The sequence below is a fragment of the Lampetra fluviatilis genome, chromosome 9, assembly GCF_964198595.1.
Source record: "Lampetra fluviatilis chromosome 9, kcLamFluv1.1, whole genome shotgun sequence".
Classification (NCBI taxonomy): domain Eukaryota; kingdom Metazoa; phylum Chordata; class Hyperoartia; order Petromyzontiformes; family Petromyzontidae; genus Lampetra; species Lampetra fluviatilis.
The window spans coordinates 5,526,377-5,552,181 of NC_136283.1; the positions used below are offsets into that span (position 1 = coordinate 5,526,377).

The window sequence follows — 25,805 nt, forward strand, 5'->3', positions numbered from 1 at the left end:
AAACAATGCCTTCTTGCGCAAAGGGAGCGTTGAAACAAAAAAAAACAGAAAATAATTACAAAAATGTCACGTTTTAAGTCGGGGCAGCTGATCTATTTTCAATTTATGTCAGCAGGGAGATAAACAGAGAAATTTTAACTGGATCTCCGTGTTCCCAATAAGTTGCAAACAGCTTTAGAGTATTTCCAGCATAAGCAGTTCATAAACTCCAGATCTCAGACTCTCTTCAAATAGGGTTGCCACCAATCCTGGTTTTCCCATATTTCCAGGATCATCCGCTTTTTGATGCAGCTGTCCTGGAAAATATGCGAGTCTTCCCAGAACATCAAACATCGACAGTCCTGGTTTATGTCGGTTACACATAGTTTCTCCACTCTTCCGGTACCATGAGATATTCTTCTTCCCATGATGAGTTCCTTTTTTGTGTGTGAACCTCAGGAGGTGACAACCCTAACCGCAAGGGCCCAGGGTTTACAGTCTTTAGCCAGGATTTACCCTTCGTACATTAAACTGTTCTAACGCACGCAGTCTACATCTGCCGAAAAGCTGAAATGTAAAACACCGAGCGTGATGTCCGAGCCCATTTTGAAAACTCATTTCTTTTGAACTGCTCAATGCGTTTAGTTTGTTCCCCCCCCGCACCTCCGATTAGCGCAGTTAGCTACGTACGGTTGCGAAAGAAGTTCAACATACGTAAATGTGCCGATGTGTAGGAGAGAGTGTGCGGCGGAGGAGAGCTGTGGTGCTGGCAGAGGGGAGAGTGCAGCGAGCAATGGGATGAAGTCTGTGAACGTACCGGGACACGGGGGTGGAGACGGTGAGGGCTGTGGGGTACGGTGGCCGGAAGCCGGCAGTGCTGAGTGGGTAGAGGGGTTGCCCCTGCCTGTACGGCAACAAGCGCAGACAGCGTCATCCACACGCAGGTCCAGCTTGCACAGTTACAAGACAACACGAAGTTCCACATCTGCATAATCTTAAGACTTTGCGGATCAAGTGGCGTTAAAGCGAGCACCTGCGACGGCCGGCATGGCACACGAGGGGGTGGGTGGACAGCACCACGCCCGGCTGCCTTTGTCTCCCTTGTGGCGTTGTTTACACACCGCGCCAGCTAAAGTAATTATTTGCCCAGAGCGGTGGCCAGGTCGACGTCTGTCGTTACAGACGCGCGTGCATGTGCGAGATGCGCGAGGGTGGGAAGGGCCCCGATGTATTCCTTGCAGCAGGGGCCCCAAGCGAAGCATGCCATGCCAGGTTGTGGGCACGGACTGCAGCTGGGGTAGCGTTTGCGCCGCGATGCACGGCATCGGCAAAAGGCTTTTTGAGGGTTGCTCGGGTCACGGGGAGGAGGGGCAGTGAGAGGTTTTTTTTTGCGAACAAGATTAAGTGACCGTTTTTTTTTCTCCCGTTTTATATGTCAAATCGGCAGGCCTCACCAACCGGCATTAATTTTACTCCGGACATGCAGCCTTTGCCGAGTAAAAATCAAGCACTTTATCAAGTATCTATCTCATTGAATATCTGCAGATTTTAAATATGTTTCATCCAGCGGACCTTTGCCTTCCTGGGGCATCGTTCCAGATCCCCCCTGACTCGCCAAGCTCTGCAACGCGGGTTCCAAGGTTGTCATTTGCAGATGCTAACGTCGCCGTTTTTTCACCCCAGAATAAATATCTTAAATGCACGTATGAATAAATTATCAAACAAACATGGAACTAAATGCCATGTCCTCGTAAACCCGAGAAGAAAGATATTTTCATCAGCGCGCTCGTCAAATATTAATGACGCTAGGCAGCCTTGCACTTAGACCATCAAAGAGAAGCGAGCGGGATTGTGCTGTGATAAATTGAGCATTACCGGATAATTACTTGTGTAAAGGGCTGTAATTGCGACAGGGATTATAAGCCTTGACGTGCCGCGTGTGTGCAGAGTGTTAATGTGGGGGCCACCGCAACGGACGGAGGGCTTCTTTCCGCTCGCACAACCTCCAACGGCCGCGTCACTGGCACGCCTCTCTGCTCTGCGCCCATCCCACGCGCTCACTCAGTTTATTGCTCCTCATTCCGCCACCTTTATTATCTCGGAGGGCATCGGTCTTTAAGAGGCCCCCACTTATTAATCTGCATTAGCGCTGCCTCGCGATTATGCATCGCGTCCTGCCAAGGACTGAACCGTACCCACCCATCACCTTTCTCTGCCTGCGAGGGACGGGGGGGGGGGTGGGGAATTTACTTGCAAGAGGTGGGGGAGGGATTGCGTGCAGTCGCTGGATACAGCCTATACTTACATTGTCCTACTCCTTTGAGCGTGTGTGGTGTTCTTTACACGGCAATAGTTATTGGCAATTTCCAACTTAAGTGGTGACAGATTTTAAGAATTGGACCGTCATAACGTGTTCTCATTCAAGCCACTCAAAACATGTGCCCATGTGTGTGCATATGCGTGCAGATAACACCTGACACGTGGATCAGAAAACAAAACAAACGAAAATTACGGAGATCACATTAATTGATGAGAAAAGTGATATCAGAATTATCCTGGGTCTCCCATTAGGTCGACTCAGCCTTAGAATAGTACCTGGTGCGGTGCGTCATCAACATCGGCAATGGACAGATGACAACGACCGAGCGTATGGCGCTGTTCACACCACCCCCTCACGCGTCATTCCGATCTTAATAGGCGCGCACTTCCCTAACAGCACTCGCTCCCACACAGTGTTCTTGGCTATACAGGGAGATTTTGACCTTTGCACGTTGTGCATGTTATCTCCTCCATTTTATGTGCGCTCGTGCAAGACGCACCAGTGCTTGGCAGTTACGTAAAAGCGCGCGTCTCATGCGCGTGTAGGTGGGCACACCTGTGTGCAGGCGTGTGTGCAGGCGTGTGTGCAGGCGTGTGTGCAGGCGTGTGTGCAGGCGTGTGTGCAGGCGTGTGTGCAGGCGTGTGTGCAGGTGTGTGTGCAGGCGTGTGTGCGTTCACGTGTGGTGGGGGCAGGGGTGGGGGGGGGGTGCTACCCACCAGCACAGCGGGTGCGGTATTTGCCCCGGGAGGGAGTAATACGAAGCGAGGTCGGGGCCATGCGGAGGGCGAGGGATCCCTGCGAGCGGCAGCAACCACGAGGACGACGGACGGAGCAGCACACAGGGCAGAATCCGTTAAGACGGGCAAACATAACTTGAACCCCTTGACAGCTTTTCTCTCGCGTTCGCTCTTGAACCGCAGCTGTGCCTTGTAAAAGAGAGCCACGCCAGCTCACATGGCCCTCACGGTAACGGTGTGGAGTTTCCGCTTGGTCAATAATTTTCGTATTGCGCGTTGACGTCACGATGATGCGCGTGTTGTCTGGCCCGAGACTCTGCGGGGGGATAAACAATCTGGCGCCTCTTGAGCCGCTGGCCCGGCACAGTCCCGGCACGGCACGGTTGCGAAGTGGAACAGAGGAAGTACACTCAGTGGCCCTCTCACGTGGTTGGAATAGACGTTCTGACTCGGTGACGTCTGAAGCTCTGGTTTAAAGATACCTCGATACTCATTTATTCTAGATTTGAAGCTTTCGTGACTGCAAGGATTCACACTCTTAGTTCTTTTGGTAAAGTCACGTAGGTAAAAAATAGAAATTAAAATTAATAAAAATAAAAACAATAAAATCACGACGTTTCGGAGGCAACACAAGCTTCCGTCTTCAGGTGAAACTGTCACAGATTTTTTGCTGTGACAGTTTCACCTGAAGACGGAAGCTTGTGTTGCCTCCGAAACGTCGTGATTTTATTGTTTTTATTTTTTATTAATTTTAATTTCATTTTTTACCTAAAGAACTAAGAGTATGGATACTCATTTAATTTAAAATCAAAGCAACTTTTCACAGCTCTACAGGCAATGCAATATTCCTTGGTTGGCGAGTTTCGTCAAGAGTGTTGGGGAAAATATTCAAGGTGAACGGGATGGAGACTTCAAGCCATTCTCCATCACACCGCTTCAGAACATTCAAATTATTCTCAAGAAATCCTGAGGGGGCTCGCGTACAATCAATTCCTTTTAGGCATTTCAATTTGTGTCGAACATTATTCGTATTCAGGGAACATACCTCCTCGTATCGTAGCATTGCTTAGAATAAATTTCCCTCAAGTTATCGGGAAGAAAATTGAAATTACACACGCATGGTTTTGTCGCAGCAACATGGAGAGAGAGGAAAGAAAAACCACAATGAAACTGCAAGCGAAATCTTGAGGAACACCGTGAACATGTTGAAATTTACTAGGCAAAGCATTGACGACTGATGAGTTAATAAAACAATTTAGTGACGCCCAGGATTCCTAAACAAAAAAATTGTACGACGAACCCATTCACAAGTGCGAGCAAAAACTCCTATCGCCCCTTCACTGAAAGGGGAAAAAAAACGTATCGCAACGGGAGTTACTCATCAAGCATTGAGCCCTCGCTTACGACTGATCAACCCAGTCACCAGCAATAGTCTCTTTAATTAGTTCCAGGTCAGTGTACTGATCAGACTCATTTCTCTTTAAAGGTAGGCCTCGAGTACGATAATCCACTTTGTCGAGCTGCCATTTGTGGGCAGCTCGCTTATGAAAAAGAGCTACAAAGCTCAGTGGTGCCTTTCCCTGCTCAAAGAAAAAGAGTACAGAGATTACGGAAAATGACTGGGACAGGTAGGCCAAGGGTAGAGGTGAGGTGGGGGGGGGGGGTTGGTGGGGCCAGGGGCGGTCGTCCCCCGGCGCGTCTCACCTGTCTTGGGGTCGAGGTCTGCGAGGTGCGGCGAGGGAGTGCCTGGAGCGAAGTGCTCGTTGCTGTAGGCGAGCAGCGGCGTGAGCGGGTGCACGTGGTGGGGCGACTGCACCACCGGCACTTTGTTGGGCTGCAAGGCAAACACACGCGTTGCACACATGAGGGTTCGCTCGCTGCAAACGACGAGTCGGAGGTCAAAAAGTCGCCAGCCGCAACGTTTTCTTGTCAAGCCACTGCCGGACGAGAGGCCCTCATCATGTCGTGCAGGTCCGTGTGGGGTTATTTGACCGTACTTCACCGCGCCGGTCAGTGCAAGTTGGCAAAGGCAGGGAGAAAAGACGTGGGTGTGTGGAAGTACAACAGTGGATTTTGCTACGCTGAACAAACACAAATTACCGAGATCATATTGATTGCCGCCAACTCTCCGCTGCTCACAAGGCAGCACAGTCCGCACAGTCGCCTATAACACCTGTGAGTGTACGGTGGTCACCCATCCAAGAACTATCCAGGCTCAACTCGACTTAAGATTCTCAGATCTGACGACATCAGGCACATACAATTCAATATACCGCTCAACGAAGTGGCTTATCACGTGGAAATATATAGCACCAAAAAAAATTACTCTAAACGCACGTTGATTCATAATGCGGAAGGGAAAACCGAAGGTCCTGGAGAAAAATCCACACGACCACGGGGCGAGACACATGCAAACTCCAAATATACAGCAGGCGTCAGGGTTGGGATCGAACCCACAACCTCCTGTATACCAGGGCGAGGTAGTTAACATTATCCTAGTCACCTGGTTAACAGGGAAGCTGGTATGGCGAGGCGGCGGTCGGAGTGCCTTCTTGAATACGGGGCATGCCGACGGCGACTGCCAACAGTAAACGGCCGCTTTGCGAAAGCGGCCGCGCTTTGGAAACGGTGCCATATGAGCAGCAGCAGCAGCAGTAGCGACCTCTCCACCACCGATGAACGTTTTGTAATCTCAGCACTACTTGCTGCACTGTTCAAGCAGTGTTATTTTGAATCATCACCCTTCTGATTTACTCTGAAATCAGTATTGAATTGGTTAAAATCATTACGATTTAACGAAATGTATAACATTTGGATTTGTGCCCCACATAAAAATAAGGCGATTGTAGTTTTCTTGCAGCACTGTATTCCAGTTATAATGCAAACCAACGCGCGTTCCTTTTAGCTCTGGGTACTCGACAATTAATTTTTGAAGGACACCAGAAGATGCCTTGGGGGGGGCGGGGGGTTAACAGCAATGGACTTGTCCATTACAGCAACGATAATTGATTTAAAAGGAGAAGTAGCAGTGCCTCATCCTAACAATGCAGGGGAACCAGAGGCAAGTGAACGGGTGACACACAAAGGAACTCTTCAGCCAATGTTTGCTCGGCCCGCTCATTCAAGCTCAAACTTCTAAACATCAAACAACCCACACGCGCCGCTGAGCCAACAGCTGCCACGGCACTTAGCAACTGCAAAACATTCCCTCGACAACGATTATTGCGAATGTGCCCGATCACGGCAGACCTTAGAAATTAAAAGAGGTTTGAAGCCTCGTTATGTGGTGCTTGGAAGGGAGAGACCGCTCGGAAACACCACATTTTTAAATCCTTTATATTAAGTTCACTTGCTTGCGCGCTTACGACCGTGCAAATCTTTCGGTCGTTTTTTAACCCACTTCCCGTGATCCAATCGAGCTGACATTTTGCACAGACTCGTTGTGCGTGACAATTTATTTTCGTGAAATTTTTTTTCCTAAATTTTACACTTTTTAGGTAAAAAAAAAATTATATTTAATTACCAATTGCTTAATGGTGGCAGGCAATCATCTGACCCATAGGTGGCAGCCATCTCAAGCCAGAGGACGAGAGGACTCTAGCCGCCCATTTCAAAGACCAATGTGGGCTGGGTTGTGGCCCATTGAACACGCATATAAAGGATTTATAGTGAAAAACTTTGTTTTTACGGGTTAATTTTTTTGGTTTTACGTTGCGAGGTGGCTCAAAGATGGAACTCCAATACACGGACGGGTCCCTGAATCTATCTGTGTGGAGTTTTCAGTGTTAACCCCACACACCCACGCGTAGTTTCTCCCACATGCCATTCATGAATCAAACTGGCCAAATATCCCAACGCAGAACCCCCCCCCCCGCTCCTGAAAGAGAGCCTGACTCAATGAGGCTTTCCTGAGTAAAGGCCCTAATGTCAACATGCTGTTAAAGTTGATTCATGCCGGTAATGACTGCCCGGTGTGTTCAGTGAACTCTGAACAATGCTGCTTGTCGAATCCACGTGTCCCAGTGCTCGCCCGTGTTAAAAGCCAATACCGTCCCCCCCTTCATTCACGCCATAGCCGGGGCACTGCATGGGGAGGACTAGCCAAGAGAATGACACACACACATTCACTCGCTTGAGAACACACACACACACGCGCGCACTCGCTTGAGAACAAGCCAGCGTGAGTCGTCATCACGTAATTATACACCTTTTAAGCAAGCAAACCTGACTTGAGGCGACAAAGCGGATTGAAGCTTGCGAGCCGTATTTATCCACACGCAAGCGCCACGCCTGTCACAGCGGCAGATAAAGTGTCACGAGTTAGCCTTGTGCACATGTCGGATCACGCTGTCGGAGCCACACGTTTATGGAATGCGCGCAAGAGAAAGAGGCCAGCCAGATGGGACAAAAAACAGATAATCTAATACCATTAGTGTGGGCACAAGCAATAAGTAACAATTTAGTCCTGGAGGATGAAGGCCTACTCCTACCATTGTGAGTCAAGTGGTTGTTTGACAAGACTTGACCAAGCTGGACAGTGCCAGTTAGTCAAGGGGAGGGAGGCCCAGGACCAGTTCAGACATGGCCATGTCCGTGAATCGCACACGAAAAGACATGCCCCTTTAACAGCTCAAGTCGCTCTTGCTTTCAAACCACATTCTCCCAGTGTATGCCTCTTCGTCTCTTCCTTCCTAGAACCGAGTCTCTGCTCTCTCTCTCTGCCTCCCAACGCCTCTGCTCAAATGGGCGGAAACTCCATGCTTCATTTCGCAGCCCGCATTGCAAACTCTCTTGGTCCTGTTTGAACCTAGGCTCACCTCATTCCGAAAGCTCAAGGTTAACTTTTGAACTAACCTCCATTCACCCAGTTTATTACACAGCATCTGAGAACAAATCATCATAAATGTGCCCGATGTATGTATGTAGAACTTCTTTCGCACCGTACGTAGCCAACCGTGCTAATCGGTGGCGCGGGAACATCAGATCTCATCAGGTTTCAAGAAAGCCACACAGGGTCTAGCCCAGCTAGTACTTGATTCGGAGCCCAACAGGGCTTGCCAGGTGTTGTAGGTGTAGAAGCTATGGAGGTGGCCAGGAGCAATGCAGTGCTGAGTGTGACCCCCCCCCCCCCATATCAGATGGGCGGCGGGTTCTCTCTGGGTTCTCCAGTTTCCTTCCACATGCCAAAAAACTCATCGATGGGATTGGTCAAGCATCCGATTTGCAGGACCCTCTTGATAGAGCCATGGGACTGAGTGCGAGACTTTTCCGGGTAAACATTGGGCACGACTAAGACTACCAATGTGTACGTTTAAATATTTGGTTCGTTCATCGCCCTCATCTCCGTGTATATCGACACGCTCAGAACTGTAAAATATTTACGGGAGCCTTTTGCTTTTTGATGTAATATTCTTCCGGATAATGCAGCGGTGTATCCGTCTCACAGCTTGACTGGGCGTAACAATGCATCCAAATCGTGCAAATTACTAAAATTGCCTTCCACTGCATTACCCTGTGAGATCTCAGCCTATTAACTCCTGCAAACCCCCCTCCCCCACACCGCTTCGGATTCTGGCGATGGACAGACAAGCGTTCAAAAACAAAAAAATCACACCTCGATTCTTGTCCAGAACATCTCGTAAAAGCAAGTACGAGAACTATATTTGTTTCTTTTTACGTGCTGGGGAGTAAAGAAAATTGAATGAGAAGATTAATAAAAACACCACATATTTTATGCTCTGTACACAATGCTCCTTTTTAACGCATGCCACGCGTACATGAAAGTGCATTAAAGCAACATGAAGAGAAAATAAATACGTGCTTAATTAGTCTGGCTACCTTAATAAGGCACACAAAAAAACCCTGCACATGTTACTCCTCTTCCGTGAACATTGCTTCCAAACAAAAGCATACGCGGCCGGATAAGCGCCGATAACGAGATGCAACGTTTTCGCATGGCATCCCCGAAATTCAACAAGACGTTTTTTTAAAGCTTCTGTTTTTGCGCTAATAAGGACAATCGCACGCACATTTAGTTTCGCGTTTTTGGTACAGCAGTCACGTTGTAATAATTAACGATGCAATGAACCCATTAACAAAAAACACAAATATTACTAATCGCCTGCCCGTGCCTATTTCCGTATGAGAGTATCACGGGTGGAGGAGACGCGGAATATACTCGCACGTACATAAAAGCACGCACACAGAAACACGGGCACTCAAGCACACGAACACCGAGATGTAATTGAGCAACAAGCGAATGAAGCCACTTTCTTGATGCTTACAATGAAAGCACGTCACAAATGTACCGATGTGGACGATATTGAATGTAAGTGGAAACAGGCAGAACATGAATGTAAAAGTCTTTCAGCTCCATCATCTTATCTTACATAAAAGCTGGAAAAAATTATAAATATAAAATCGCTTCCAAACGCTTATGACACACGTGTCGAATCGACCATTTTCATTTTGTGAACTCTACCTGGTTGGCGTGACCCCTGCCAACAGAGAGCAACCGCTACATCGCCCAACAAGGAGTCGAATTGCGACCCCCCCACCGCCCCCAGGCCGTTACAACACTTCTTCGGTTAGGTTACGGAAGGGAATCATTACAGGGCTACGCACTACCGAGTAAACACCGCTCCAGGTGTATAACACAGCAATTTGTGAGGTGAGGAAAAAAACCCGTGCGAGTGGGAATCGAACTGGGGGTCACAGGGTTCGTAGCGCAGCGCGCTAACCACCGCACCGCCGCTCCCCACACACGCATAGACGCGAGCGAGCACACGCACACCCCCCCCCCCCCCAAGGGGGCAGGCGGCTTGACAGCCCCTCGTTAGCGGAAAGCGAGAACATTGCTCGCCGGTGCGGCGGCGGCTGCGGGGAGGCTGGCAGAACGCCAGGACCCCAAGCGCGTGGTGACGACGGTGATCACGACGATGGCTCCCCTTTGTGCCAGGCGGACCACCCGGCCGACTCGCCCAAGAAGAGCGGCATTCACTAATGGGTCGTTACCAAGATGTCTCGCGGTTAACGCAGACGAGACCCGCAGCAAACAACAGACTCGAGCCGATGGCCAGATGTCACATTGAGGGCTCGCGCAGCGATTGCGAGCCGTGTCAAGCCGCGTCTGCGACTGCTTGTGCCTTTTAGAGGTTTTCTTCGCCCAGATTTTAAATGCTAGATCCCTCCCACCCCCCCCCCCTGCATTGTACTGGAGATATTTTCTGCTCACGATGCAGTGTTGCGTTTACATATTAATGGATGGGTCCGGCGTTACTTTGAAATGCTAATGTTTTGCCAAGGTCCACACCATAACAGATGCTTTCGGTGTGCATGGATTATAAATAGATTCCAAGTGACTCCCGTTAATACCAAGCGATGCTGTTAAACGGAAACTAATCAGGGTGCATGCTGTACGTTACCGTATATACCGTGCTGTATAAAATAACGTAACATAATTTACCCAGAAGAGGCCGAATCTGGATACCTGGACTCACATTGTGTAGAGGGTCCTGACGTGGGATTTTTTGACCGGTTGATAATTGAGTTTTGTTTTTTTGACACGTGAGAGTAAAGTAGACTGCTGTACCAGGCAAAACCCCAACGCATACGAGGGAATTGCACTCACCAGAATTCACCAGAATTCACACCGGCAAGATCGGCAGCAACCTACTTGCAGTACTGCCAAGCTTCAAGTCATGTCCTAGCCCCGAAGGTCAGCGTCACACAAACACTGACGATGCCCCCCCCGCCTCTACCCACCTCAAGAGGGCCGGACTAAAGATGTGCGCCACCATGCCCCGCTAGCCGCGACAGCCCACGCTGATTTCTCTTTTCTCAATTGGGATGTTGAGGGGAGTGGGTCACACGTGCAACACCAAGCCAAGCGAAGTGGTGGAAGCGAGAAGAAGAGCTGCTGGCGAGATGAACGCAAAACAATTCGGAAGCCTCTCCCCCCCTGGACAAGCCAAGACTGAAGGAAAAGGCAGCAATGGATAAAATAAAATAAAAAACGGGAGCCCTTTGTCGAGCGGTGAGGAAGTTAACAGGCCGGCAACAATGACACACTTGACAGTAACACTGTAAAAGATGGGCCAAATGCACTTAGGTTAACAACATTGTAGGCATTTGTGCGTTTGAGAAGTGGCTGCGCAACATCCCCCAAGGCTTTTTCCTGGAGACTTCCAGCAACGTTGGGTGGACGTCAAAGCAAACCTTGGGTCTTCCTCTAACCTAGACCTTCCCTTCGTGACCCTCTCTACCTTCCCTTCCACCTCCTCATCCTCCTCCTGTCACTCCTCCCCCAATCTGCACTTTCACAGACCCTGCCCCTAACTGCCCCCTTCACCTCTACGAACCCCCTCGCCCAAACCCCCCCCCCCAACTCCTCCCCCTCCAGCCGGCATCCCTCGGGCTGCTCCCTCTCATCTCGGGCCCCCGCGGTGGCCCGAAGCGGCTTTGAAAGCACAACTAACGCGAGAGAAAAGGTCCACCGCGGAGAGGGGCAGGGGGACATCGAGCCGACGGTAAAAGGCAGCTGCGGACCCCCCATGCAACGAACAGCACTGGAGTTTGAGGGTCACGCACACATCAGAGGGAATGGCAAGCGCCGACCAAACTTTCATCTGCCGCCACACACCACCACCACCACCAGCAGAGAGAGGGCCCCTGCAGGCACGGAGCGGCCTGCTTTTAAAATATATAACTTTGCCGCTGTGAAATTTTGGAGGGGGGGTTTGCTTATTTCTTTCTTCAAACTCAAACAAAAAAAACTTTTCTGAACGTTTACACGGTGCCTCGCGAAGAGTCAAACCCCTCGCGACCTGCGAGAGGAGAGCCGACGCGAGGGAATGCGCAGCGTCGCTTGTGCGAGGCCCGTCGAAGAAGTTGGAGGTGGTCGTGAGAATCGTCGCCGTTGCGTTTGTCGAGTCTTCGGACCAATTCAGTGCATAAACATTATTATCGTCGAGTTACTATCGTTTAAATTCTACACACTGTTAATAGCGTGCGAAATGTCACATTCGTGGAGTGCGCGTATGCATTTCCGTACAAGCACAAGAATCACAATAGTCCATGGGCCAGTGACGACATTTCTACCAGCCATACGGATTTATTTATATGGCTAATAAGAGTGGATACATTGATAATCCCCTCATTTCAAATGGTTATCACTTAATTCGCTGTCATTGGCCACACAAATTAATTGGCTCATGGACAACAATGCTGGCACGCCAAATTAAAAAAGGTAGTTTGTACAAAAAGTACAAAAGGATTGTGTGCGCTCAACGCCAATTGCTGCGTAATAAATGGTCAATTGCCAAAACGAATAACACAATTTTAATACTGCACAAATTTGATTTAAAGTGTTACGTCCTGCCATCAGCACGGCAAATGAGACGTGTGTGTGTATATATAGTCCATTGTATGCAAGTCGAACTTCTTTCGCACGGTACACGGACAGCCGTGCTTGATTGAAACACACGGCTTGAAGAGAAGAAGGAACGCCAACAGAGGAGGGGGGGAGGGAAGGACTCTGGAGACTACAGAGTGACCCGAGGGGCTCGTGTTCACACGTGCGGGCGGGCGCGAGGACGGACGCGGGATCGCCGCTTGCACGGAGGAGACGCCAGCAGGGGGAGCGGCTGCGCGTCCACGCAGCAGAGGTCGCAACCGGGTACCCAATACCCGTACCCTACCCAATACCCGGCTACCCGTACCCAGCCGGTGCGACCCTGGTGCGGCCGGGTACGGGTAGGCCGTGAGTTACTGGTGAGTAACCGTTTGTCACTCATTTCGGGTAGGGTACGGGTAGGTAGGGAACGGCTACCCGTACCCGGGTAGCCATTTGCGACCCTGGTGCGGCCGGGTACAGTTACGGGTAAGGAATCAAAACCCGTTTGCGACCTCTGCCACGCAGAGCGCCTGGCGCGTCACGAGTCGTGTGGCGTGTGTCTGCGAGCGTGTCTTTGCGAGCCGGTGAGTTGCAGTGGTTAGAGCGCTGCGCTCGGCACCCTGGTTCGATGACGGTGGATGTAATCTCCAAGCGGGAAACGTCGCCCACCCTCCACCCCCATTTAAACTTTGCGAGATTCCTCTCCAACTACAAGACCGGTGGGTGGTTTTCTGCTTGCAGCAGGATAGTTTGCATTTGGAACGTTTGATTGACGTGGAACTTTTATTCTTTGGCTGCGTCGGGTAGAAGTGGGGTTACAACACACATTTTTACACGATGACCTCACCAGAAGGAAACCAATTATGAATCTTTGTGTGTGTACGCGTTGTCTGTAAGAGTGGATTAGCATGCGCGCACGCATGCCTGCAAACCAGGGTATGTGCCCATGAGCGTGTATGAAAACTCACACACACACACACACGGTCATGTGTCATTCCAATTACTCCATGTCAAAATTGCTTTAGCAGTGTACTCATTACACAGTAATTTGAGCGAACTTCATAATGGAAGCTAAGGTCATGGTTAAATTACTTTAATAAAATAAAACAAATTCCGTATCTGTGCACGATGAAGTGAAGAGCTTGTCATCTGGCAATGCTTACACAGAGATAAAATATCACGGATATAATGCACAGTCAAAACTCAACCTTTAAGGTCCACGATTCTTAAAATTAAATAATTGCGCTACAGTCTATAGGTTTCAAAATAACGCTCCCATTATGGAAGACGCCCTATAAGTGATTCCGGAGTGTAAAATAAAGCATGCGAATCATATCCCATGCTCCACCTGCAGATACATTTCACCATAAACATGGAACACCACACTCCCTATAGGAGCTTTTATATATGTGGGTATATATGTATAAACAAAGACAAAGATCCCCCCGTGTAGCCTTTAACAGACTTGGGGCAAGTGCTGTTAGCTAGCACGGCACACGACGGGGTGGGTGGCCAACACCACGCCCGAACACCTTCGTCTCCACAGTGGCGATGTTCACTACAACCACAGCGGGTACTCCTGAGGCTGAGTCGACCTAGGGGAGGTGGCTCAGGACCGGTTTAGATAATCATCACCGGTGTTGGCCATGAGCAGGACTCGAACTCTGGTCGCCGGGTTCGTAGCGCACACTACCGCTTCCCCATGTGTGTATATATACATACACACACATTTATAAATTACTTAATTTTCTGAAAATTTCGCACTCATGTTTGATAAGCGGGTCATGGAAAACACCCACAAACGAAATGTTACACCCCCACCCTCCCCAGGTGAAACACTTCTATAACGTAGATTTGAAGCTTTCGTGACTGCAAGGATTCATTTTCTTAGGGGTTTTTTTCGGTAAAGTCACGTAGGTAAAAAATTTAAATTAATAAAAGTAAAATAGCGCATACTACCGGTTCCACCTGAAGACGGAAGCTTGTGTTGCCTCCGAAACGTCGTGATTTTTATTTTACTTTTATTTTACTTTTACTAATTATTTTTTTTTACCTACGTGACTTTACCGAAAAAACCTAATAATATACTTCTATAACGAGTTACGCATCCGCAGGTTTCGCGTCGTGACATTAATACATTTCCGCATGCCGAGTTGTATTTTAAAAACGCATTGGATGCGCTCGCCGTGCCTGCAGAGGCGAGCGTCGACTTCTCGGTACGTAATTAAAAGTCCACACATCGACGCTCGAAGGGGAAAGCGCGCACCGGCTGCCGAGGGGTTCGCCCCGTTCCATTTGTCGTGGTTACGGGGGAATTGCGCTCCAAAAACCCCCCCAAAGAAACAACAAACAAACACATCGGCTTGCGTGTGCCAGATAACACAACTTGAATTCCCAGCTCTCCACAAGCACAACACAAATACACCCCCCCCCCCCATCCAATACAAACACGCGCATTCAACAGATGTCACACAATCAGTCACGCACGATCACAAATTTGGTTTTCCTATACCCCCAACCTCAAACCTGTACAAAAAAAAAATCATTTGTATATTTCCAGAACGTCTCTATCTTTGAAACTGCATATTTCCGCAAAATATTTCCACGCATATTTCATGTTCTTTTAATTCTTTTTTTTATGTATATGTTTTTTTTTGTGTCGTCACATTGTTTCCAAGGCTGAAATTTTTCCATGAAGCCCTCGGAGCGAGAGTGGCACAATGCCATGCAATGCACGTCAATAAAAATATCAAGGAAGGAACTTTCAGAAAAATTCGTGGCAACGCGAGGAATAGGACAAGCGGGGGGGTGAGTGGGGGGGGCTCTTTCCAACTTGCTCGCTATCTCCGTAGAGACACCAATTTGCAAGGCCCCTTCCATTAACCGTCCCACTGCTTGCTTAAAGATCGCAGGCGAGTGTCAACAAACGCAGCCAAATATGCAGCACGCTCTACAGCCAACTAATTATTCCGTTAGTATCACTGCATATTTATGATTTTTTTCTTTTTTACTAGATTGACGACTGAATAATAGAGGGGGTAAAATATCGTGGTGTATTCAGTCGTTGCATTGTCCACTGCGCAGTGTATTCTTGGCGTGCATAATCATCCACCCACCTCACAAACCTGCACTGAGCAGCATATGGGGAAGTTTGGCACCAGAGCCTCCATCTCAGCAGTGACTTCACAAACGGCTCGTATTTTTTTTTATGATAATAATTGCATGTGAGCTGTCTCACACTGCTAAAGAAACACACAGATTTGGTGGCGCGAGTCTTATATGCCTCAACATTCACGTGCCCTCTTTGGCGTTGCCGACGCATTGTCGCATCGCAGTTCACGAGCACCCCAGGTGTTTGGCCCAACATCTCAGCTGTGGTTCGTTTCCAATGCTTCTCTCCTACGTGCCGTTTGACGATCGCTCAAACGTTTTAGTCTAAAATATCAACACCCTAAAAAGTATTCAAAGAGCACTTTGCCAAAATGTAAAATACACAGCTCAAACCCGCTGTTCAATAACAATTCGTTCACAATGGATGACAACATTTTACGGACACCCTGCATATTTCAAATATTCCAACGTGTATACGAGGACGGCGCACACTCGTGATCATCCCAGGAGCAATGTACACCTCGCCGTGCACACGCGCGTGGGCACGCGTGGTGGCTAATGACAGCCTGCATAAATTAATCCCGTGCATAATTAAAGATTATTTTTTTGTTTGTTTTTGTGGGTGATCATTATGCACGATGATTTTATTTTTACACACCTGTTATTTAATGATGCACAGCTATTGTCGCGTTTGCCCAATTACGCTGCAGTCACCGTGGGGTTTTTGGTTTGCGCAGAGCAACGTTTGGCTGGAGGCTACATTAACCGCGTTAGTGCGACGACAATACCTGCTCCACGCCGACAAAACGCAAACTCATGTTTTTATTATTGGGGTAACCATTGTACAGTGTATATATATATGCAACGCTGACTTTGCATAAATGTTCCTCTTTTATTAAAAGGCAATATAATATTTTCTTCATACCTTTCGAATCTTTTTTAAGCGTTAATCAATAAAACACAGCAAAATAATGTGATAATTTATTCGTTAAAAATGTAAGTTTTTCAATATTAGCACACTTTGCTTAAAAGGTTTTTGGGCTATTTCCTTGCTATATATATATGTTTCTCTTTCTTTATACATATTGTACCACATTGCAGATTTTACTTTCTACTTCCCCACAGTGAGATCCCATTAGCCCAATTGGATCTCACCCGGTTAAAACAAAGCGCCCGCAACTCAACTGTCACAACGCCAAACAAACTCCTGTTTCGCATTCGAATGGACGGATTAACTGGCATTGATATCGTGCTCCGTCGCGTAACGAACCGCCTCGGAGCGCAGATATCCCACGATAATTATTGGCAGCTGTCCCTGTGCGGCACAAAGTGAATGTGGATATGTAGGGTTACGCACCTGCAAATCTGACTCATCAGTCACTAAGCATGTAATTGGTCACAATTCATGGTCACGATTTGATAAAAAAAATGTTTTTGTCCTGTTAGTCTCATTTGTATTGTTTATCATTTGTTCCATATTGTTTAGTACGGTTATGTACACTCCGTTGGCCCATTAATGACAGAAACTCATGAACTGCTTAAAATGTGCATGCATCGTAAATAATCTGTTGTTCCATGCAATATTTGATGCACTTATCGTGAGAATCAATATTTATGGACGACTATGTATCGTTACATGCCTACCGCTGCAAGCCTACTGGTAACAATCCGCCCTTTAATTTATGGAGCTCGACGAGGCCAAAAGTCTCTCTTTCAAGGGAGACCTGGGAAAGACTACGGTTAAGGTCGGATGCCAAGTGCCAACTATAAGTATCAGCATCGGGTACTTGTGCCCCACAGGCCATAGCCTCAGGGAAGGGCTGGTCCGACCTTGCAAAGGGCGAGTAGGTCTCAGGATCCCTGCAGAGAAGACGCGTCTTGAAATGCCCTAAGGGAAGGAAATTCCCCGCGGCCTTCGAGGACACCGAGAGCCCCCACAGGGAAGGATGACGGCGGGGGGGGGTCTGTCGGCTTCGTGTGGGCGATGCAACTGACCTACAGTCTGGGCCCCTTTCCGCGTTATCAATGCCAGCACTGAGAAAGCAGTGGTGCGGAGGCAATACGAACCAATCACCCCTGTGGGTACATTTATGGTGGGAAATAATTTTTTGGGGTGGCTCAGGATTCTTAATTAATAATCTCAAACGTGCAAGGCAATGAATGAGCAGAACCCAGACGATAACAATTATAATAATATAGTAGTTCTACTAAATTAACGTCTCCGTTGTGAGCCAACCAGGGCTAGCCCAAAGCTTGAATTAATTGGATGCGATTTGTTTGAGTAGCCACTCCATCTGTCTAATTCCCCTCGGGGGACCTTTAAAACGTCTTTGTTTCCTCCTCCTGACTTTTTCGAGCAACCAGTGCAGTTCTCGTGTGTGCGAGACAGCGCCGTGCATGGCGCGGCAACGTCGATTACGAATGCTGCCGTCTCGCCGGCCCCCATGGATAGTTCCTGCTGCAGAGATGATCACGGTGCTTTTTTGAACGGTACCAAAATAGTCTGCGAGGCAGTGACATTTCATCTTCTTGGTTCTTTCGGTAAAGTCACGTAGAATGGAAATAATAAAATAAAAATAAAACATAATAAAATAATTCTCATGACGTAATTTGATTATGTTTCATTTGTATGATTTTATTATTTCCATTATACGTGACTTTACCGAAAGAACCAAGAAGATGAATCCCTGCAGTCACGAAAGCTTTCGGCAGTGACATTTCACAGGTAATATTGTAGTTTTGGGGACGCTGCCGTGGCGTAATGGTTAGCACAGTGGACTTTGTGTCCCCGATCGACGAGTTAATCGATCAGATAAGCTGCGTGTGGTGGCGTAAAGTGTGGGGTTACTCGCAACTCTTCTACGATGTCTGGCCAGCGTGGCAGGGTAGACCAAAATACCTTGCAGAGAGAAAGAGAGAGAGCTCCCTCGAGTGGAGAATCTTCCACCAGCAACTGGGTGAGCGAGCAATTGCTGCAGTGAACACTTACAGTTCATTCTATTCCAGCATCTCTTCGTGCAGACAGCATTCGCTCAAACGAGACAGTTCTGAATTTGTTAATGTTACGCTGAGCAGACATCGTTTACAATCCAATAATCGACAATTTCACGCAGCCAAACTGGTGCCACCACTTCCTCTCCAGCAACCACTTATAAAATAGCATAATTCACGTAACGCTCCTGCTTGCATTATAATATTGTGAGTAACAATTCGTTAAGGTCTTGAAGTGATTGAGTCATTGCTTATGAAACTAAATACATAAACGAATGCGGTATTGGAGAGAACATGGGGGGGGGGAGGGGGCGTTTTAATTTGCGACTTCCGACGCTGTGCGTTGGCTGCTTAGTTCAGGAACTTGTGAAAATGTGCACTTTCATCACAAGAGAATCCGCCAACTTTAGCCCTCCGAGCCAATCCTCGGGTTCATTGTGGAAATCTTGGAAGCTGTTAATATTCAACGGTTTATGAAATCCGCCAGGATATACGGGGAAAACCCGGCGACGATCACCACATACGAAGACGCATTTCTGATGTATGTGGCATTAAGCTGCTATTGAGGGATGTGCTTCTCTCCATTGACCCGTGGATTTGCTACCGGATTTTTTTTATTGAATTAATGTTGCGCCATTTGTCACTTTATTATGCTGCGCTAGGCGCTGCAGTGGCTGCTCACACCATTCGGGATTTAATGTCACCCCACACAACGGCGCTTTCAGAAATACGCTTACACGCGCCCTACGAAGATTTGCGAAATTACGTAACAGAAGCCGTTAGGTTTGAGCTGCATTATAAACGCGTGCTTAAAAATGTCACCGCAGACGGTGGCATTTCTTTGTGTGATTTAATGGAGAAATGTGAACGGTGAGCAGCTGGATTGATGCGTGCACGAGGGATACAAAAATAAAAATGCAGTCGTCGCTGCGAAGGCAAAACACGCTCCAAAATTAACGAGCCTGGGATGCGATATTTGCGTAGTCACAACCGCAGTCAAGTGAGCGGCAATCACCCACCGTGCGCTCTGGTTTCTCGTGGAGTTTACGGATGGGCGAGTGGCCGTGACAGCTTTCCTCAGCTTGATCCGAGGTGGCGTAAAAGCCAGTCAAACAGGGATGCGGGCACACATTGACACGCGGCGATTATTGACAATCATCCGAACCAGTCCTGGGCCTCAGCCTAGGTCGACTCGGCCTCAATCGAGTACCTGGTGCGGTTTGTAAACATCGCCACTGGGGACACAAAGGCGGTCGGGCGTGCGTGGTGCTGGCCACCCACCCCCCTCATGTGCCATGTCGGCCTTCATAGGTGCTACTCGCCTACACTTTGCCCGGCATGGACATGCATGTGTTGTGTATAAATGTGCAGACATTGGATAACAAATATTACTCCTTCAAAATAAAACGTGAATTACTTAAATTATGGCCCACCTGCCTTCTTTTACGAACGTCGACTTCTAAATCTTTCTGTTTTTAGTGAGGGGGATGGGGGGGGGGTCGTCAATCTTAGAATCCAAGATTTTTTAAGTTTCGTTTAATTTCTGCTAAATCAGCATTGTCAAGGCACGGGTGGCAGACAACAAACTTCTTTCGCATACAACCGCGCGAGGATGTGGACACGGATCACGCAGGGCGCACCTGCAACGTCTCGCTACGCACTTTGCGGAAAAAACCCACGGGAGACCGTGGACTTGGATTGCGCTCCCGCGTCTAGGCCTACCCCCGGCTCAATGCAACTCGCGTGCAGCAACTTCCTCTACGACCACGACAAAGCAGAGCTTCGCGACGTCCCCCAACGACGACAGCGGCGGCTCGCGTTCCGTCAAAGGGCACCGCCGAAGGCACAGCTCACGGACGAACCGATTGGCAGAGGACTGACTGGGAGTTGAGGTACCCGCGTCGAGAGCCACGCGACAAGGAGAGCGGGCAAACGAGAGGCGGGGACGGCGGCCCACGTCAATGGCGCAGCGGCACGATGACTTACCGATCCACAGCTCGCGGCCAAGACAATTGCTCACAGGATCCAAATAAAGGAGGCTTCTTTCTGCGTAGGGGTTTTTTGTCTTTCTCACGGTTGCGTTCCGATGTGTTTTTAGGGACGAACCGCGTGCTGTTCGGTGCGATCTCGAACGTGAGGGGGAGAACTGAACTCCGCTCCCGAAGAAGCCCCCGGGCACGTGGAGGGAAAGGTCAGAGGTCGTGCCGCACAATGCACGGTACAACCGAAAACAGGGCCCCGCTTCGAAAAGCTCGTTTGTTACAAAATGATTTGGGGGAGAAAAAAACATTTGTCGAAAGAAAGGATGCAGAGAGAATACGTGGGGTGATGGGAAGGTATGAAAGCATTTGAGGTATGAGACGTGATGACCTCTTGATCTTAATTTTACTGCAAGCTATAAGTTACCTCCACTTAATGTAGAGACCAAGACTTCCCAAGGGAGTCGCCCACATAAGGTGCAGGTTAATGTGTCAGCCATGTGTGCCAGCAGATATGTTTGTTCGTGTTGTGGTGGGCAGAGTGCGAATGCACACAGGTAGGAGAATCAAGGTCGTGGAAATGCATCGACTACACAGCACTCCGTAAGAATCGAAGAAAGTTAAAGTTTGGAACATATCGCGCCATAAAATTGTTACGATGCCGGCATCAATTTTAGGGCCGGTGACCGGTCGTAATGATTCTCTACTCTAGTTAGCAGCATTTACAAGCAACTGCGGCAAGGACAATGCAAATGTTGATGATGATGATGATGATAACGACAATCAGTGAAGATTGTGACGACACGTTACAAGAGTAGTGAGATTTAGAGGGACAAGACCAGCCAGTGGCATATAGGATGACGGCGGCGATGGTAATCATGACGATCAATGTGTGTCGATCGTAACGGCGACAAAAAAAAAGAAAACAACCGGCCTCCTCAGTCGCGCGACCATAATGACCGATCACGGCGACGCGGGCGACGGTGAATTCTTTATTTAGTGCGCGCGAGTCCCGCTATGCCGCTAAGCTGTGGTAGTAGTTTTGAGCCTCCCCCGTTTCCTCGCGGCTTGATACGTGTCTGCAGGGCACATTAAGAATGGATGGAGCACCCTCTGCGGGCTTGTCACAATCCCGTCCGTCTCTGCACTGTCAGAGTTAATAATTAAAGGCGCGAAGAGCAGCGCACCAGAGGAAAAAATGAACTCGCACCTCACTGGAGAGCACGCATCACCGAAGGAAACAGAAGAGAGGAGGGGGGGGGAAGTCGCCCAGCATGCAAGCAAAAGCATCTCAGCATGAGAACTGATAACATAAAACAGGCAATCAAACGCAGCGAGACAAATGAACAAACACGCTCATCCACTACCAGCTGCTTTCATGTCAACGTTTGCTCAGCCCCGAAGAACAACTTACTAAGATACACGCACTGCCGCAGCGCAACGCAACCGCGCTAATTGTTCACGGTATAAATTGGAAGGAAAATAAAATTGTTACGCTGCAATTTACAAAATATATATATCCATTTAGTGATAAACAATCTCTGTCCTTATTCATCACAAATAAAGTTTTAAATACAGGGCTTATTACCACCACCTCTGGGGTAATGAGATGGATTTTTTTTTAGATCAGCAAAGTGGCGTTACAGCAGGTGTCTGTATTGGTTTACAGGGCAGATAAAAAGTTTCATGAACAGTAATCACCGGCTCCCAGTGTAACCACTATAAATGTTACGTATTTAGAGTAGTTTTTTTTACTGCAGATCTTGCAGATGTACAAAAACACAATTTGAATTTCAAGTTTCTATTGTGTGCATGCAAAAGCATTTCAATTGTCTTGACTTCGTTTTTAATTTGAACCTCGTTTTGCATTCCAATTGACGGCTTTTAAAATAAATGCATTTTACGTTACTATTGATTCAAACGCAAAACAAATTCTCTGTTAAATTACAAATATTTTAATCTAATAACGTGTTTTATTCTCACATTGGTATATGCACGCTGTGGCTCTTGGGAGAATTTTCAAGATTAAGCGTTAAGAATTGCCGATATTAACCGCACTCTTAAAAACACGTTGGGAAAAAGCCCCATCCATTGAAAGTAAAAGTGTGAATGGTCATATACAATTTTTAGAAAATCTCCCGCAAATAAACACATTATGTAAAACCAATTGCATGCGCCAATTACCCACTGGAATTGTTCTAAAATAAACCGTGGTTTTTGACACTCAAAACAAATACATTGCGTGATTTCAGATGCGCTTCTGTGGCCATCTGGAACGTTCTTACTTTCCTTATTAGGAAGCCAATGGAGCTATGACTTTTAAATGTGTATTGAAAACTCCTTTCTTCAGAATCGCTTTTTGTGTTTAGTTTGTGGTCATTTCCCCGCACCTTCAGTTAACACGATTGGCTACGTACGGTGTGAAAGAAGTTTAAAATACGTACATACAAACGGCTGGAAAAAAATCCAAAAAACTATTTCTTTTCATTTTGCATCAACAAATCGGGTCAGAAATCTGACACTTTAAAAACTTGAAGATAAAACTATTTGCACAAGGAATCAAGTAACCCATAGGAAAATGCCTGACTGCAGGGCACATGTGATCGTACGCTCAGCCACAGGGCACCCACACATCTCAGAGCCAAATGCCACCGGCAACAAAAGGCGCCAGGGGCTCTCATTTTTTATTTCGTGTAAATGCGCGAGCCTCCTGTGCGAATGTAACTTGCGTTGCCGAATTGGCAGCCGCTACATCCGCAGCGGTTGCCAATGTGGCAATGGCAGCATCGCCGTTATCGCCGCAGCTGGCACGCGTTGGTTGCGCAGGCAGATGAGCGGCTGGGCACGAGTAAATTCGGACGCACGGGAGACACGAATTCCACTGCAAGGAGCGCATGCCGAAGGCAACGCTGCACCATACTTAGGCGATTCATGAAACGCACTTCTTTAACAGCTTGTAGTCGGGAATCTGAACGTTATGTATGTTAACATGGAATTGTCAGTGTTTGCATGCACCCGCGCATTATGAAACATTTGATCGAAATGGAATCTAATACACACTATCTCACCGTATACCGTATACCAAATTTCGCGCAATAGGTTTCTTGTAAATCAACATTTAGCCCTCTCAAATATCGGGCGGTGTAATGTGTATCGTAGTAGAGGTGATCTGCGTTAACCGTAACGAATGCCACGTAACATTTTGCTTATTCACGAGTGGAAATCGACGGAACCTCAAGTGTGATGAAAAGCCCTTTGCGGGGAAGATGCGTCACGTTGGCATGGGAAGCCAACAGTTGTGCCACGTATGAAAAAAGACACACTGGGATGCACTTTGCCAGATGGAAATTAATTGGCACCATGGAAGACTCTTGGTCATTGAGGTGGGGGGGGGTTCAAACTTTACTTCTCAGTCCAATGTTTTAACTCATCATTGTTTTGAGACCTGACATATATGGTAAAGTTTTACTGTTATATTTACATTGTCCCTGAATAGAGATATTAACCCACAAAAAGCCTGATTAAGTCTCAAGTAACTGTTTTTTTCTTTCAAGAAAGGTCCTTTTCTTGGGTCTTTTTTTTGTGGCAGTCCGTTTAATCGGTTCAAATGATTTTCATACCGCCCCTATTTTTTCCTTTTAATTTCCGTGAAACTGTCATAGCAACCTCCGCTATGTTTCGTGGACACTGTGGTCTTGCTTACATGGGAACGTAAATAAACTTCGTTTCTCAAGAGGAGTCATGGTTCAGTGGATAAGGAGTGGCTACAAATTAATTTCTCAATATATGCCCAAGATTTTAGTCTGAGACAATTTAGTTTACAATATTGTAAGCGGTAAATTGCAAACGGGTGCGACCAAAAAGCTGCATCTGAAATGAACGTTAATGTTTTTTGGGGGGGGAAAAAATCAATAACATTGGTAAAAACGCATTATCTTTAAAAATATGATTTAGAAATTTTTATTCAGCATGAAGTAGCCCGCACAGTGCCCTTTTTAAGTTATTTACCATTTGGTTAGTTTAGCCTCTAATATTTCAGGCAAAACCTAATAATATTTTCATGCGAATTTGAGGAAATTAGTTAAAAAGCTAAGGATGCCATTCCCAACTTATATCAATTAAGGCTATATTAAGTGTATAAATATTCTTTTTTTTTTTAAGAATGGCCCAAACCAAGATGGCCAGATTTAAAAACCCAACAGTCTTACAGACAATGGGATACTTTTTCGTTTGCAAAATATCCATAATTCAGACTAATAATTTCACGTTCTTTAGACATAAAAAAAATGGGCAACATGTACGTGCCATGTGTGTTGCACGAGTGCATTCGTAAGCAGTCACTGGTGTACGATTTTAAAAAATCGGATATTTCGCGAAGAACATGGCGGCGTCTCTATCTTCGGCAATTAAGTTTTTGAAAAATGAGAACCGAAGGTAGAGCGCCCGTCAAGATGGGAACTGTGCCCTTGGTATGTCGAAGTTGTGGAGCATCGCGCAAGCGACGTTGCTTTAAATACCTTGCGTGAGTGCATGCTTAAGTTTGCAAGCAATTTCCTTGACTTTTGATTTAAAGCTTTCGTGACTGCAGGGATTCATCTTCTTGGTTCTTTCGGTAAAGTCACGTAGAAGGGAAGTAATAAAATAATAAAAATAAAACATATATGAGAATTATTTCATTTTATTTTATTTCATTTTATTATGTTTTATTTTTATTATTTTATTACTTCCCTTCTACGTGACTTTACCGAAAGAACCAAGAAGAGAAATTTCCTTGACATCGCCCGTTACTTGTCTCATGCATTGTGTGACACATACATGGGGGGGGGGGGGGGAGTAACGAAATCACAAGTGATTAACAAAAATATATATATGTATCCTGTTCTATAAAATAACTTCGAACTATATAGAAACTCTCAAACTAGAATGACCGGCTTGAACTCCTGAAAGACAAATAAGCACGCATGACATAACGCGTACGTACATAACTACTCATTGAATGCAATTTCATGCAATATTCCAACTTTCATGCAAACATGAGAAAAAAGTATATACGTACAAAGTATATGCAACATCTATACAAAGTCACACCCATTCAGCATTTACATGGACTTACACAGCATGCAAATACAAACCGCTGAACAAACTGTGCACGTGTGTTTGCATGCGTATGGAAATGGTGTTGTGGTATTACACACTTTACCGATAGGGTATAGATTATGGAGTCTATACTGTGCACTTAAACTGGAAACTGCATCGGACACATGTGGAAGACTCTTTTATCCCTTAAATAACAA

At 47.0% G+C, this 25,805-nt stretch overlaps 1 protein-coding gene across 23 annotated transcripts in view; it reads right to left on the minus strand.

The window, feature by feature from the left end:
• Positions 1-25,805, minus strand: part of TCF7L2 (transcription factor 7 like 2) — a 158,155-nt gene that overhangs the window by 24,350 nt on the left and 108,000 nt on the right. For all 23 annotated transcript variants that reach the window (XR_013637136.1, XM_078859669.1, XM_078859663.1 and 20 more), the window contains 3 exons: positions 4,741-4,870; positions 3,016-3,094; positions 797-883 (listed from right to left, as the gene is read on the minus strand). Coding sequence is in view for 22 of the 23 variants with exons in the window: in XM_078859669.1 (XP_078715795.1) it covers positions 797-883; positions 3,016-3,094; positions 4,741-4,870 (296 nt within the window). In the remaining variant the exon portion in view is untranslated. The remainder of the gene's footprint in view (positions 1-796; positions 884-3,015; positions 3,095-4,740; positions 4,871-25,805) is intronic.